The sequence below is a fragment of the Furipterus horrens genome, unplaced genomic scaffold, assembly GCF_987537825.1.
Source record: "Furipterus horrens unplaced genomic scaffold, mFurHor1.1.pri manual_scaffold_3, whole genome shotgun sequence".
In the NCBI taxonomy this organism is placed as follows: Eukaryota; Metazoa; Chordata; class Mammalia; order Chiroptera; family Furipteridae; genus Furipterus; species Furipterus horrens.
The window spans coordinates 20,890,467-20,906,000 of record NW_028327173.1 but is presented as its reverse complement, the minus strand read 5'-3'; the positions used below and the strand labels follow the sequence as shown (position 1 = coordinate 20,906,000).

Below are 15,534 nucleotides of genomic sequence, written 5' to 3'. Positions count from 1 at the left end.
GCCCCCTGGCCGCGCGGCAGGCTCCCTCCTCCCTCGGGCAGGAGCCCGGGCCAAGTGGGCGCGCCCGCCCGGGGCCGGGATCCGGTGTCGGCTGCAGCTGTCAGTGCGGCGGGCGCGGAGCTGGCGGCCGGCGGGGCCGCCTATTAATAACGCGGCCACCCAGCCCCGGGTCGTGCAGCCATGGCCAGCCCGGAGCCCCGGCGCGACGGGGACGGCGCCGCCCAGGCCGCGAGGTAGGACAGTCCTGGATCCGGCGTGGCCGCCCCTGTGGGGAGGGGAGGAGGGGCTGGAGGGACTCCCTTCCCCCACCTACCAGCACCTTTCGCCTAGCGGGAGTAGTGGTCCAGCGGGGTGCGGCGCGGGGCGGAGCCACCCAGCCGAGGGAGATGGGGGAGTCCCGCCCGGGGTCGTGGCACCTCCGTTTGTTAGTGGCTTTTTATAATCCCTCCCCTCCCACGGGCCGTGTGAGAATCAACCCTTTCAACTGTCAGATGCTGTTTGGCCAGAGTAGCCAAAGAAGTTACTTGTCTCTTTCCATCCTCACCCCGAATACAACTGGAGATGGAGGCCTCCGGTTGCTGAATTCACTGTGTGGAAGACACTTGGTGCAAGGTTGGGCATCTGCCAGCTTGGAGTTAAAAGTCTGTTCAGGCAGCTTGTTCTCTGCTGTCTGGGTTCTGGAAGTGGGGCAGGGTCTACTATCTCAGACCAGCAGGAGGGACTGGAGGCCCTCAGGCATCCACCCACAGTCACTTTACCGATGGTTAGGGGGAAGGGACCTGTGGCTGAGGGACCTGGGGCAAGCAGGGAGTATTTCTGCCCCAGGTCAGACTGTAGCCCTGGACTTCCCAATGTACCAGAAGGTGGAGGTGCAAATACACACACTGTATGTACACCCCTTCACTATCACACAGGGCACAAAGCTGAGCATAGTCTTACACATACACACACCTGTGTTGCCATACATACACGCATCAGCTCATGCCTGCACAGTGTCACAAACACTTCCAGCCAGAGTCCTGATAGACAGAGTTGGGAGCTGCTGGAGTACTCGAAGGACAGGGACAGAGTGGCAGAGGCAGACTGGGGACCAAGGAAGCCTGAGGTCAAGGGCCCCAGCTGAGCTGGCTCCCTTGCCCTTGGGCCTCCCATGATCTACTTTTCCCCCAGCTCCTTAGAGAGAGGCAGCTGTGTGAAGGCAGCCTCTAGCAGAGGCCTGGCACTGTGGGGTGGGGGTGGGGGGGTACTGAGACAACATGGTGTGTGGTAACAGCACCACCTGGAAGTCAGGCGGCCTGGGTTCTACTTCCAGTGTTGCCACTTGACCTTGGGCAAGCTTCCTCCATGGATCTTAGTCGGTTTCTGCCTTCCTTCCTTCTACACAGCCCCACCCTGGGATACAGAGAGAATGAGAAGTATACTTGTCCTTAGGAGACTGGCTATCTGGGGAGACAAACATGCACTTCTATAATACAAAACACTAAGTGCAAAGATGAGCTGCATACAAACTGCTTTGCAAATGCAAAACTGGGGAGATGGACTTTAGCAGGGCTTGAATGATGAATAGAAATATGTTAGACAAATAGATACAGATACATTTTGAGTGCTACAAGCCAAGTTCATTGTTTTACCTCTTTTACCCTCATGTCTATTCTAATAGGAGAGTGATCAAAAGGAGCTCTGGCTCTGGAGCGGAATCTTGAGTGAGTTATTCACTCTGTTTATGTTTATGCTTTGGTCTTCTCATATAAAATGGGGATAGTAGATGAGCATCATATAAATGAGCATTTATGAAAAATGCGTAGAATACTTCCTTGAATAGTTATGATATTCCAGGAGGGAGCATTCAGCAGGAGGGTGATGTGAGGGCTGTCTGCTAGGAAAGCAGGGATTCTTGAGGATTAGGGTGTGTTCTGGCTGGCTGAGCAGGTACATCCTTCCTGGCACTAGGAGCTCTACCTTTCCAGGACTGTCTCTAGTCAGGTGGTGTGCAATGAGCTGTATTTTCTCAGCTGGATCCTTTAGATATTTTGGGCTAGGAGTAGGACGTGTAAAAATTAACTCATGTTCCAGATTGTCAAGCACTGGGTGGGCTCTGGGGGAATAATGTGAGATGAGGCTGAAAAGATATGTTGGGGCCACATCTTTAAGGGCTTGAATCTCTGCTGAGCAGTTGGCTATGTACAGGTGAAGTGAGGTGACATGATCTGCTTCATGCTGTAGTAAGCTGTAGCATTGTAGAGAATAGACTAGGATGAGAAGGCCTGTTGAGAGGCGGGATCAAATGTGTAGATGACAGATGATGACTTGGACTAAGGCCCTACCTGGCAGTGGATGGAAAGGGGGATGGGGACTTGAGACTTTCAGAGACAGAAGGGCCAGTTCTCGGTAAGCTGGCTGTATAGGGAAAGGAAAGAGCTATTTAAAGATTTCTTGTCGCAGCAACCTGGTGTATGGTGATCTGTTTTTTTGAGCTGGAGAATACAGGTGCAGCAAACTCAGAGAGGATATATTTTTTCCTTACTCAAGGATATATTTTTATTGATTTTAGAGGGAGAGGAAGAAATAGATAGAAACATTGATGTGAGAAGAAACATCGATCAGGTGTCTCCCATATGTGTCCTGACTAGGAATCAAACCCACAACCTAGGTAGTGCCCTGACCTGGGATTGAACCCACCCTCTTTTTGATATACAGGACGATGCTCCAACCAACCAAGCCACCTGGCCAGGGTGGGTGAATAATTTAGGGCAGGTGAGTTTGAGGTGCCAAGCAACATCTGGTAAAAATATCTAAAAAACATTTCCTCTCTGGTAAAGTGATGTGAATTGATGAGGCGACTGTAGAAGTTGTCTTTAAACTTTAGGTTTTGTGTGCGTACCAGGTTGAATGAAGCCAATGATGTCTGGGGCCTGGTAAGTCATACTTTTGTTTTTCCAGAGAGCCAATATGAGAAAACAGAAAAGGGGGCCAGAGATTCCCAGGGTATTAGAGGAGACAGAGTTCAAGGTGATTTAGAGTAAAATTCATCTTTATTGGGAACTTGGAGTTAAGATATAGAGTTTAAAATCTGCCTTTTCAAGACAGATCAAATTCTTTGGTGTGTGGGACTTTTCTTTTATAGTTTATATCTTAAAAAAAAAAAAATCTCTTGAAAGCTATAGTCAAATTTATTCTGTTTTATAACTGGTGTACATTAAATATCTGAGTTCCCTTGAGCAAATTTCTTTATCTCTTTTAACCTCAGTTTCCTGATTATAAAATGGGGATAAATGTAACTACCTCAAAGAATTGTTGTGAGGATTAAATGAGTTGATATACATAAAGCATTTAGAATAGGGCCTTGGCACACATAAGACATAAGACCTCTAGAAGTATAATAATTATTATTTCCATGGTGTTTTATATTTTCAAATAATTGCTCAGAGATCCAAGGTAGATCAGATGTGTTTGAAACAGGAAAGACCAAAGCCCCTTGAGGGTCAAAGAAACAGGCGAGCATTCCTTGACAGGGACTGACTGAGCTAGCAGGCAATGGGCAGCTGGATTATAGGCCTTGTTTGTTAGAATTACAAAATCTGTATTAAGAGCCTTTACAGGCTAGAAGAATGGGCCAGTTCTAACAAGATGATTGACATTTTACAAGAACAAGAGATATGGTTTAAAAGCACTTGCTATGAAAGAGCCTTAAGGATTTTAGTCAAACTCAGTATTTGTCAAGAAAATGATGGAGCTGCCCTATATGCCAAGGGAATCTTGGCTGCATCAGTAGGAGTTTAGTATCCAGAGATTGACTGCATATTGCTCCAATACCCATACCCAAAGGACAGTGACAATGTGGAGCCTGGTCAGAAAGAAGTGACCCAAATGAGGAGGGCACTAGAAACCTTGGCATGCATGGAATAATTGAAAAATAAGTTAGTTCTCCTTAAGTGTTTAAGAAGACTTACATGGAAAAGAAGATTTGTCTGATTCTAGAAAGAAGAATCAAGTCCAGGTAAACATTGCAGGGGAGAAGGTTTTACGTCAACATTAGAATTCTATGATAGTGAAACAAATAGTGGTGGCTCAAGTATGAATCTGCTGTTCTTGAAGGTGTGTAAGCAGAGACTGGACATTGACATCATGGGTATGTTGTCAGAGGATCTAAGCCACAGGCTGTGTGGGGATAGATCAGTGGAGGGAGGGGAGCAAGCAAGTGCCCAGATGTGAGAACCCAGTATCATCTAGGCCTGTGGTCTAATGGCTCCAGTCAGGAACCATCCAGAGATTGTGGCCGCCCTCTCACTTTCTGTCATCCTCTTGCAGGGGAACAGGAGCAGAGGCCAATTCTTCTTTTCAAGAGAAGCACTCTGAATCCCTGTATGAGATGAGGACCTTGAACCCAGAGGTTACTCTACCTTTGGAGGGGAACTTGAACTTGGAGGACATTCTCTACCTGGGGGACACAGGTGACTTTGATGACATACTGTGTGTGGAAGAGACTGAGAAGCCTGAGGAAACTCTGCATATTGAGGAGACCAGGCAGACAAACGATCCCCTGTATGTAGAAGAACCTGTGAAGCCAGAGGAGACACTGTCCGCAGAGGAGACTGTGAAGCTGGAGGAGACGCTGTACGCAGAGGAGACTGTGGAACCAGAGGAGACACTGTCCACGGAGGAGTCACTGTACGCGGAGGAGACTGTGAAACCAGAGGAGACTCTGTCCGCAGAGGAGACTGTGAAGCTGGAGGAGACGCCGTACGCAGAGGAGACTGTGGAACCAGAGGAGACACTGTCCACAGAGGAGACACCGTCCGTGGAGGAGTCACTGCACGTGCAGGAGACTGTGAAGCCGGAGGAGACACTGTACGTGGAGGAGACTGTGAAGCCAGAAAAGACAAGCCCAGAGCAGATGGCTTATGGGGGAGAGACGGTCACCAACGAGGAGAAACCCAACCCCGAGGAGAGCCTCAGAGCCGAACCTAGTCCTAGCACAGAGGAGAGCCTGAGCATAGAGGACCTGGAATTGCTCGAGGGGCGTTTCCAGCAATGTGTCCAAGCTGTGGCCCAGCTGGAAGAGGAGAGGGATCAGCTCATTCACGAGCTTGTGTTGCTCCGGGAACCAGCCCTCCAGGAGGTGCAACAAGTCCATCAGGACATCCTGGCTGCCTACAAACTGCATGCTCAGGTAGAGCTGGAGAGGGATGGGCTAAGGGAGGAGATCCGGCAGGTCAAGCAGAAGCTCTTCAAGGTGACGAAGGAATCTGTGGCCTACCAATACCAGCTGGAGTGCCGCCGGCAGGATGTGGCTCAGTTTGCCGATTTCCGGGAAGTGCTGACTGCAAGGGCAGCCCAGCTCTCGGAGGAACTGGCTCAGCTCCGGGATGTCTATCAGAAGCAGAAGGAGCAGTTACGGCAACAACTAGAAGCACCTCCAAGCCAGAGGGACGGACACCTCCTGCAGGAGAGCCGGCGGCTCTCTGCCCAATTTGAGAACCTCATGGCAGAGAGCCGCCAGAGCCTGGAGGAAGAGTATGAGCCTCAGCTGCTGCGGCTCCTAGAGAGGAAAGAAGCTGCTGCCAAAGCCCTGCAGAAGACCCAGGCAGAGATCCAGGAGATGAAGGAGGCTCTGAGACCCCTGGAAGCAGAGGCCCGGCAGCTCCACCTACAAAACAGGAACCTGGAGGACCAGATCACACTTGTGAGGCAAAAACGAGATGAGGAGGTGCAGCAGTACAGGGTAGGCCCGCTGGACACGAAAAGAATTGTGGCCTTTCAGCCTGGGGAAGGGAAAGGTGATGGGAGTCAAATGTCTTTTGGGCTGAAGGATACTGTCATATGTAGGAAGAACTTATTCTTTGGGGCCATCACTCACGTCCTTACCTCCTTTTACATTTCATGCATTCAGGCCTGTGCTAGGGGCTGAAAATGATGCGCACTCTTAGTTTACACTTTTACACCAATTATCTCGTTTGATCCTCTCATTAATCCTCCAAGTCCAATATTACTTTTTCTTTTTTTTTTAATAGAGGAAAACTGAGGCTCAATGAGCCAGAGCAATTTCAACCCTGGTCTGACCAACTCCAAATATGTCAGTGCTCTTTCCATGGCACAATTTTCCAATTCTAAGAGAATGACACATTAATAGAGAGTAAGAGGAAACAAGGCAAGTTGAAATTCATTCTTTCTCCTCCCCCTATATGCAACCTCAAGTCCCATTTATCTGATGTCTGTCTTGAATTTTCCAGGGTTTTTTTAAAGTATATTTTATTGATTATGTTGTTAGAGTAGTTCCAATTTTTTTCCCCTTTGCACCCCTCTGCCCAGTACCCCCCTTCCCTCCAGCAATCCCACCCCTCTTAGTTCATGTCTATGGGTTGTGCATGTAAGTTCTTTGGCTTCACCCTTTCCTATTTTATTCTTAACTTCCCCCTGTCTATTTTGTACCAACCAATTATGCTTCTTAATCCCTGAACAATTTCCCCATTTCTTCCCCGGTCCCCTCCCAGCTGATAACCCTCCAAATGACCCCCATACCTATGATTCTGTTCCTATTCTGGTTTGCTTAGTTGGATTTTGTTTTTATTTTGTAGATTCAGTTATTGATAGTTGTGAGTTTGTTGTCATTTTAGTGTTCATAGTTCTGATCTTCTTTTTCTTAAGTAAGTCCCTTTGACATTTCATATAATAATGGCTTGGTGATGATGAACTCTTTTCGCTTTACCTTGTCTGGGAAGCACTTCATCTGCCCTTCCATTCTAAATGATAGCTTTGCTGGATAGAGTAATCTTGGTTGTAGGTCCTTGCTTTTCATCACATTGAATACTTCTTGCCAGTCCCTTCTTGCCTGCAAAGTGTCTTTTGAGAAATCAGCTGATAGTCTTATGGGCACCCCTTTGTTGGCAACTCTCAGCTTCCCTCTTGCTGCTTTTAGGATTCTCTCTTTATCTTTCACCTTTGGCATTTTAATCATGATGTGTCTTGGTGTGGTCCTCTTTGGGGCTAGCTTGTTCAGGACTCTCCGTGCTTCCTGGACTTGTATGTCTATTTCCTTTGCCAATTTTGGGAAGTTTTCCTTCATTATTTTTTCACATAAGTTTTCAATTTCTTGGTCTTCCTCTTCTTCTGGCACCCCTGTGATTCGGATATTGGCATGGTATGAAGTCTATAAATCTCTATTCCTTATTTTCCTTTTTTGTGCATTTGTCACCATTTCACTTGTAATCAAGTTATTTCTGATTAAGTGTGAGCCAGTTCTAATCCCTTTGTGGAACAGTGGAATATAAATATTAGTGAATAAACAATGTCTCCCTCAGGCTGTGAGCTTTTGGAAAGTAGGGAGTATGTTTTACTATCTCTGCCACTCGGGCTCAGAGTGCACAACAGTTAAATTTTAAGTGCTGCTGGGCACTGTGAGAAGACTACAGTGTGGTACATTTCAGAGCAGTATTTTTTTTTAAGGATTTTATTTATTTTTAGAGAGAGGGGAAGGGAGGGAGAAAGGGAGAAAGTGTGTGGTTGCCTCTTGCACCCCCAACTGGGGACCTGGCCCGCCACCCAGGCATGTGCCTTGACTGGGAATCAAATTAGCAACCCTTTGGTTTGCAGGCTGGCGCTCTATCCACTGAGCCACACCAGCCAGGGTTCAGAGCAGTATTTTTGTCTTTTAACAAAACTTAAACATTTTAGTCCTGTCTGGTGTGGTTCAGTGAGTGGAGCGTTGGACTGCAACCCAAAACATTGCTGATTTGATTCCCAGTCAGAGCACATGCCTGGGTGGTGGGCCAGATCCCTGGTTGGGATCTCTTCCTCTTTGTCCCTCCCCTTCCCCTCTCTCTGAAAATAAATAAAAGCTTAAATAAGAAAGAAATCTTATGCCTTCCCAGAGATCCTGATACATCCTTTAGGAACATGTCCTCTGTTAAAAATGGCTGCATTTACTTTACTCAAGTTTTTGACAAGCTTTATGTGGCTTGTGTTATGAAAAGAGTAGGGTTTTTAGGTCATAATAATATTGAATGTTTTCAAACTATGCATATGTGTAGTATCCTCACCCTCTCTCCCCATTGCTTTTTTATTGGTTCACAATCTAGTGAAAGGGCACCTTATTTTAATAGCTTATATTCAAACAGACATTACATTAATTGTAACCCAGTGTAGAAAGTAACATGTGATTTAAGAGAGGTGCAGGTAAGAGTGCTATGGGAAAATGAGATGATTTTTAGCCATGGGTTAAATCAGAGAACCTTCATGGAAGAAGAGGTGTTATTTGAGCCAGGTATTGAAGAACAGGCAAGATTTAGACCAGTGTTGTCCAAAAGAAATATAATACAAGCCACATAAAGTTTTACAAAAGCCACATTAAAAAAAGTAAAGGAAGCCCTGGTTGGTGTGGCTCAGTGGATTGATTGTTGGCCTGTGAAGCAAAAGGTTGCTGGTTCAATTCCCAGTCAAGGCACATGACTGTGTTGTGAGCCAGGTTCCTGGTTAGGGGCACGCGAGAGGCAACCAATCGATGTGTCTCTCCCTTTCTCCCTCCTTTCCCCTCTCTAAAAATAAATAAACTTGTTTTCAAAAAGTAAAAGTAGGTTTGGGTAGTTTTAATATATTTTATTTAGCCCAATATATCCAAAATATAATTAGGAACTTGGCTGCATGTGAAAGATGAAAAACTGAAAGGTAAGTTGAACTGTAAAGGTAGGTTGGGGCAGATCACAATGGACTTTGAAATCAAACTAGGGAAGTTTGGACTTCATTCAGTAGTCAGTTGCATCATTAAAGGTATTTAAATTAACCAATGTTATCCCAATAAACTTAATTAAAAAATAAAAACATAAAAGTACTTAATATGATTGTCCCTCTACTTTTAGAAAAAGTCCTGGTGGCAGTGTATAAAATGGGCTAGAGACCCAGAGGCAAGGGAGATCAACTAGGAAGCTACTGTAGGTAAGAGGAAATCATGATAGTGGGAATAAAAGGAAGAGGATGAAGGCAAGAACAAATGTGGAATAAATTTGGCCATCGAAAGAATGGGGCAGAGAGGTGAGACGTCAAAGAGAATGCTGAGACTTTAGGCAAGGCTAACTAGGATGGTGGTGCCATACACAGGGAACCCTCTGGATTCGTTTCCCAACACAGTACTCGAGTTGCAGAATTTTCCTCACCTGTGATTTTCCTCACTGTACTGGATTTATTCAGATTTGATGATTGTGCAACTTTCCAAAGACCATTCTTTGAATATTCTTGATGAGTATCTCCCATCACTTTACCATAATTAAAGTAGGAATCAATGTATGAAGGAGCTAATTCTTTCTGAAATGGCTTCCTGAACTGTTTGCCAAAGGTCACCTATGGCACCTGATTACTTTTCAAAGGTACACTTCACTCTTACAATTGTGAACACTGCCTCTTTCGTGTATTTATTCAACAGATATTGTGCAAGGCTTAACTTATTTGTGCCAGCAGATATTGCCTATGTGCCAGGCAGGGAGCTATGTGCTGACAAAAATGAGAAATGGGGAGGGAAGGAGTTCCTGCCCTCCAGCAGTTTACAGTCCAGGAGGGATACCAGATAAAATGAACATAGTTCATAAAACCTAAGACACTTGATTTTTTTTTTTTTAATTTCTCACCCAAGGATATGGTTTTTAATTTTTAAAAACATTTTATTTATTTTTAGAGAGAGAAGGGGAAAGAGAGGGAGAGTAACATCAGTGTGTGGTTGCCTCTTGCATGCCCCCAACTGGGGACCCGGCTCGCGGCCCAGGAACGTGCCCTGACTGGGAATTGAACTGGTGACCCTTTGGTTCGCAGGCTGGCGCTCAATCTACTGAGCCACATCAGCCAGATATGTTTTCTGATTTGAGAGAGAGAAACATTGATCAGTTGCCTCTTGTATGTGCCCTGACCAGAGATTGAACCCACAACCTAGATATGTGCCTGACTAGGAATCAAACCCACAACCTTTTGGTGTATGGGATGATGCTCCAACCAACTGTGCCACCTGGCCAGGGCCTTAGAATCAATGAAATAATAGACTTCAATGTGGTAAACAACTGTGATAGTTACAGGAATAAGGCATTGTACCAATGAAGCTGGTGTAATTACCCCTGCCTGGGGAAACAAGGGGGAAATTTTATAAGAGGATTGATTAATAGATGGCATGTACTTCAAGTTCTTTACATGCAATAATCCACTTAACCCTTACCTCTCTGAGACAGGTATGAACAACTGTCATTGTTTGAAAAATGAGGAAAGAGGTGAGACAGAGACATTAAGTCATTCGTCCAGGGTCATACAGCTAGGAAGTGATGAAAGGATATAACCCTGTGAGATATAGCTCAAGTCCATGGCCAACCACTACCAGGTGTCTGTATGAATGCATTCATGGAGTAAACAAGGAAAAGATATTCCAAGCAGAGGGAACAGGTCATACAAAAGCAGGAAAACACAAGGCACATCACAGGAAGTGAGAGTAGCTGGATCCTAAGGAATGTGAGTAGATCGATGAGGCTGGAGGGTACCAAAGTGTAAAAGGGCTTTATGTAATCTTTAGGTAAGTGGGTTTCAAAAAGATTTTCTTCAAAGCCACAGACCCTTTCCCCACAAACAAATTTTGTATGGAATGCCAACATATAAAACAGGCAAAAGTGGCACTACTTTCTAATTAGAGTGTCAAGGGCATTCCATTTTGGCCTCCTCTTGGGATACCACAGGAAAGTTTGAGACCACTGAAGAGCCTACATATATGCAGACCAAAAAAACAAAAAACAAACAAAAAAAAAAGCATGAAGAATGTAAACGCTAAGCCAATGTTGGACAAATTACTTAACTCCATGCGGCTCTGTTGCCTCACATGTATATAATATACATAGAGCTTTTGCAAGGAATGAACCAGTTAATGTTTGTAAAGTGTCTGCAATGGTGCCTGGCACATATGTGTGTACTCTTGAAAGTGGAAGTGTTGTGGGTGGATTGAAAAAGTCTGAAAGACACCTTAGACCTTATGAAGGGGAGATGATGTGAGACACATGCAATAAAACAGGTAGGGTTTGGACTGGCTACAGTGGGTGAGGTGAATTTGCTGAGAATGATGTTTTTTACTGGAAACTGGTAGGTTGCTAATGCTGAAACACGGAATATGCTTACTCTCTGCACGTTTTATATCAACAAGCATTATGTTTAGGGTACTGAGAATAGGAACCTGTGGTCTGATTGGGAGTGAAGAAATGAATTTAAAAGATAGTAATATAACAGCAGATGCTGTCTAGGTGACAGAAGTAAAGGCACAGAGATCTGAGGTAGTCAGGCTGGATCAGCACTGTCCAATACAAGTCTCATGCAAGACACAAATGTCATTTAAAATTTCTAGTGGCCACACTAAAAAAAAAAAAAAAAAAATGAAATTAATATTTTATGTAACCCAGCACAAAAAAATAGTAAAATTTCAACATATAATCAATATCGAAATTTGAGGTATTTTATTTCTGTGCCAAGTCTTAGAAATCTGCTATCTTATACTTATAGCCCATCTAAGTTTATACAGGCCATACGTCAAGTACTCGGTAGCCACATATGGCTAATGACTTTCACACTGGACAGTGCAGGCTAGGGGAAAATGTTCATATGAAAGAGGAATGGAGGTTCTAGTTAGAGATAGGGGCCAAACTGGAGGGGGTCTGAAGGCCAGACTAAAGAAATTGGGAAGCCTTTGAAAGACTGATACAGCAGTTTTTAACCTAGTGGTGCTACATAGGATTAAGACTGGAGATTGTCCTTAATGCCAGTCACTGAGGCCACACATCCTTCACTCTGTGACACTATTCCTTCCTATCAAGCACTGATGGTGCAGGCTGCCTTCTCAAGCATGTATAATTCTTTTGTGCCTCGCCAAAGTAACAGGTTTGCTAGTGGGGTTTGGGAAATTGGGGCACAGGGGTATGCAGGTGCTTCCCTTCAGATGACACACATCGATAGTAAGGCCACATCTGTGTGGTTCCAAAGCACGGTGAGGCACTAACAAAAGGCTTTAAATATATATATTTTAAATATATATATATATATATATATATATATATATATATATATATTTTTTTTTTTTTTTTGAGAGAAAGGGGAAGGGGAGATAAATATCAATGTATGGTTGCCTCTCACACACCCCCCAGCTGGGGACCTGGCCTGCAACCCAGGCATGTGCCCCGACTGGGAATTGAATGAGACCTTTGGTTCATAGGCTGGTGCTCAATCCACTGAGCCACACAAACCAGGGCAAAGAAAAAGGCCTTTTGATAATGATATTTGAGATTCAGCCAGAGTATTAACCATTGCAGGTTGATGTGCCACGGGTAAATCAAGGATGACACAGAGAACAAATTGTTTAGATCCTTCTAATAATAGCATGTACCCAAACTGGATTCCTATCTTACTATTCTCAAAAATTCGAGAAGTCATTGCCTCTTTAAAATGCCTTCCAATTTCAACTGTTTCCCCACTCCCTCATGCTTCCTAAGGATCCATGCCAGCTAGCAACTAATACCAGACTGATTTGCTGACATCTTCTTTACCTCATTCCTAAGGCATCAACCCTCAGAAGAGACCATTTACAGAATGCATCCTGCCTGGTGTGGGCAAAATGGGTAATGGACAGTTATCTGAAAGCTCCTGGGGGCCCCCAGGTCATAGCATCTTCTTCCAACTTAACATTTTTGAACAAATTGGGGCTTAATGGAAACCAACTTGCATACAGAACAAGAGGGCTATAAAACTCTCAGCTCACCAAGTAGAGGATCAAATTTCTCATCAACACTTCTTGAAACTGTTAAACTAAAAAGTCCCTCTGAGTACCTGTCTATCCCTTGCAGGATTCTATTAAGAAGTAATCTGCAGTTAACAGAAGACTCCTTTCAGGTCACCATCTTCATATGGAGTATCATTTTGTCAAAACACCACCTCTTGAATCAGTTTCAACCTCACTGCTGCTATGAAGATTAAATAATATACAAGAAAAGTGCTTTGTAAACTGCAATGGACAATGTAAGATTTTTATTGTTTGGCTCATCAGATATGTTCTTGCCTCTCTAATGCAGGAACAGCTGGAGAAAATGGAAGAACAACAGAGGCAATTAAGAAGTGGGGTACAACGCCAGCAACAGAAGAACAAAGAAACGGAGCAGCTAAGGATCAGCCTTGCTGAAGAGCTCTCAACTTATAAGTCAGTTTTTGCTGCTACCCAGATCTCAACTAACACCATCTGAGTGGATGGTGGGGAGGGCAGATGTTGCTTGAGGGAAATTTCACTCAAAGTGGGGAAAAAATGATTTGGAAAATGATTTCATCCACAAACAGATTTAAAAAATGGCTTTTTTTTTTTTTTTTAAAGGGCTATGCTACCCAAGAGCCTGGAACAGGCAGGTGAAACCGAGACACAGTCTCAAGGTGATCCTTGTGGGTGCAAGAGTGGTGTCTGCATTGCTTTCTTAACAATACTAATGCCTTAAAAGACCTTAAGTGTGTGTCTAATGACAAACCATTTAGGGATAATATATATCTCCAATTTGCCTGGTTCAAACATTCAGGGTTCATTTGGAATGTTTCTGTTTCTGGTAGGACTCAAAACATGCCCTAATTATCACCAGGAATTCTGTGATAGGATAAAACATCTAAGTTCTGTGCATTCACTTTCCTCCCACCATACCCCATCTGCTATTCATAAATAGTTTCCTTAGAATAGCAGAGAAGGCAGTTATGCTACCTCATTCAGACTATGACAAGAGGCCACAGTGACTAAATTGATCTATATAAAAAAGCTGAAGAGGGTGTTTAGTGTTCATAGGCTGAGGGACAGGATTATTAGATTATGAAACAAGCAACCCACCTATCCATTAATTTCTCTATGTACCAATATGTTCTCATTCTTCAAGTTTTAGATTCCCTTGGATAAAAAAACTAAAGATAAAAAAGGTCTCTGTCAAGTTGTATATAAGTTAAATAAATGCACATAAATTTGATTCTTAACTTCCTTGTTAATCTTACAGCTTGGATACAAACTCACATGTAACTATTTTAACTGACCCTTTTCCTAACTTTCTAGGATTTTCTTTTACTGTGTTTTATTCAGGCATAACTGATTACACTTCTTGTTTGGAAGAATACTAGAACCTTGTAATTGAGGAAAATGATCTGTTGAATACCTTTGTGTGGATCAGATTAAAGGTACAATAGGGAAAAGGCAACGATTAATTCAAAGAACAAAACTACAGAATTTCACTGTAATACCTGTGTAAACTTCACCTGGACAGAGAATAATTGTAACTAGCCCCTCCCATCACCATCACACAGGTTACCATTTGCTAGGGGAAAGTCATCCCCAATCAGACATGAGTCACAGTCTAGCAATCTCTTCCCAACATAGCTTGCGCTCAATTTTAGAAGCTCACCATTATAAATTTTATACTGTAATATTTCAAGCTGCAGATAGCATAAACTCATTCTTTTTTTCTTTCAACCTTACAGGGGCTGTTTAGAAACATAGTCAAATCTGTAACCCTGAAACAACCAGAAAAGCTTCTTAGCAAAGGATCACTAAGTACCCTTTGGATATAATTTTTTCCAGAGAACAGTGCCAGGACTTGGCAAGCAATTCACCCTGGGAAATTTACAAATACTGGCTGACCTGTTTAAAAACATTCTAGGGCTGACTGGAGGCAGAACACATCAGTCAGCTCATAGATGGGTTCTATGTCATAGGCTGCTGGTACTGATTTCAATGCAGAGGAACAGAAGACACAAGCCTCCTGCCCTCCAGCAGCAACATGCACACTGAGTAAAGGATGGGTGTATGCACATCTGCAGTTTTGTGAAGAAGGTATCTTGCCTTGTGTTGACCTAAACCAAAAACTTTTTTTTGAGCACAGGTGGGGTCAAAAGGCAGGCAGTTTTCATTATATGGGTTTACAACTTGAACTCTTTTGTGCCATGCCTTGAGTGTTAAGATTTTAAATTGAATCCTTTTACAAAGTTTACTTTTCGTTAAGTCTATGCTTACTCATATAGCTTACTCTTGAGTCAAGATAACTTTGACTATACCCTAAAAGTACTGACTTGAAAAAAAGGAACTAATCCAGATTTCCCTAAAGATCATACCTCATGAGAATTATTTTAAGTCAGAGTGATCTACTCAGTTAAATTGAATGACTGCAAAGAACCAGGCATTTTATCTGGTGATGGCACTTAGCTAGAAAGGCTTTCAAGAGCCCATTACTTCTAACCTCTAAGTATAGGCCCCAGTGAAAAACATACTGGGAAGAGTCAACCTCTCTATGAGAAAAGGTTCAAATACCTTTTCCAAATTTAATTTTTGCCTTAAAATCTCTCTGCCTCACTGCCTTTAACATTCTTGCAAGTCCACATAGTTCTCCAGGGATAGACTTCATTAAGATGTTATTTTATCAAAGACTAATCAGTGCACCTATGATTCAGTGTTTTCTTTCACTTTCCATAGGAAGGAGTAAAGCTCTTTCTATAGCTCTGGGTCTAATATAATTAATTCTGCTC

General features: G+C 43.6%; 1 protein-coding gene across 2 annotated transcripts; it reads left to right on the top strand.

Moving 5' to 3' along the window:
* Positions 1-112: 112 nt before the first annotated feature.
* On the top strand, positions 113-15,002 carry SYNC (syncoilin, intermediate filament protein). Of its 2 annotated transcripts, XM_090269034.1 has the most exons (5): positions 113-233; positions 4,309-5,722; positions 13,068-13,192; positions 13,361-13,416; positions 14,494-15,002. In XM_090269034.1, exons 1-5 carry the CDS (start codon positions 181-183, stop codon positions 14,502-14,504), a joined length of 1,659 nt encoding a protein of 552 aa, XP_090125160.1. In that variant the 5' UTR covers positions 113-180; the 3' UTR covers positions 14,505-15,002. The 2 variants fall into 2 exon arrangements, with proteins under 2 accessions (XP_090125160.1, XP_090125159.1); XM_090269033.1 differs by lacking the exon at positions 14,494-15,002 and having other exon boundaries at positions 13,361-14,125.
* Positions 15,003-15,534: the final 532 nt, after the last annotated feature.

Coding starts and splice junctions, on each gene's coding strand:
- SYNC (XM_090269033.1), top strand. CDS start 181: ATGGCCAGCCCGGAGCCCCGGCGCGACGGGGACGGCGCCGCCCAGGCC. Junction 234..4,308: donor GGCGCCGCCCAGGCCGCGAG/GTAGGACAGTCC, acceptor ATCCTCTTGCAG/GGGAACAGGAGCAGAGGCCA. Junction 5,723..13,067: donor AGGAGGTGCAGCAGTACAGG/GTAGGCCCGCTG, acceptor TCTCTAATGCAG/GAACAGCTGGAGAAAATGGA.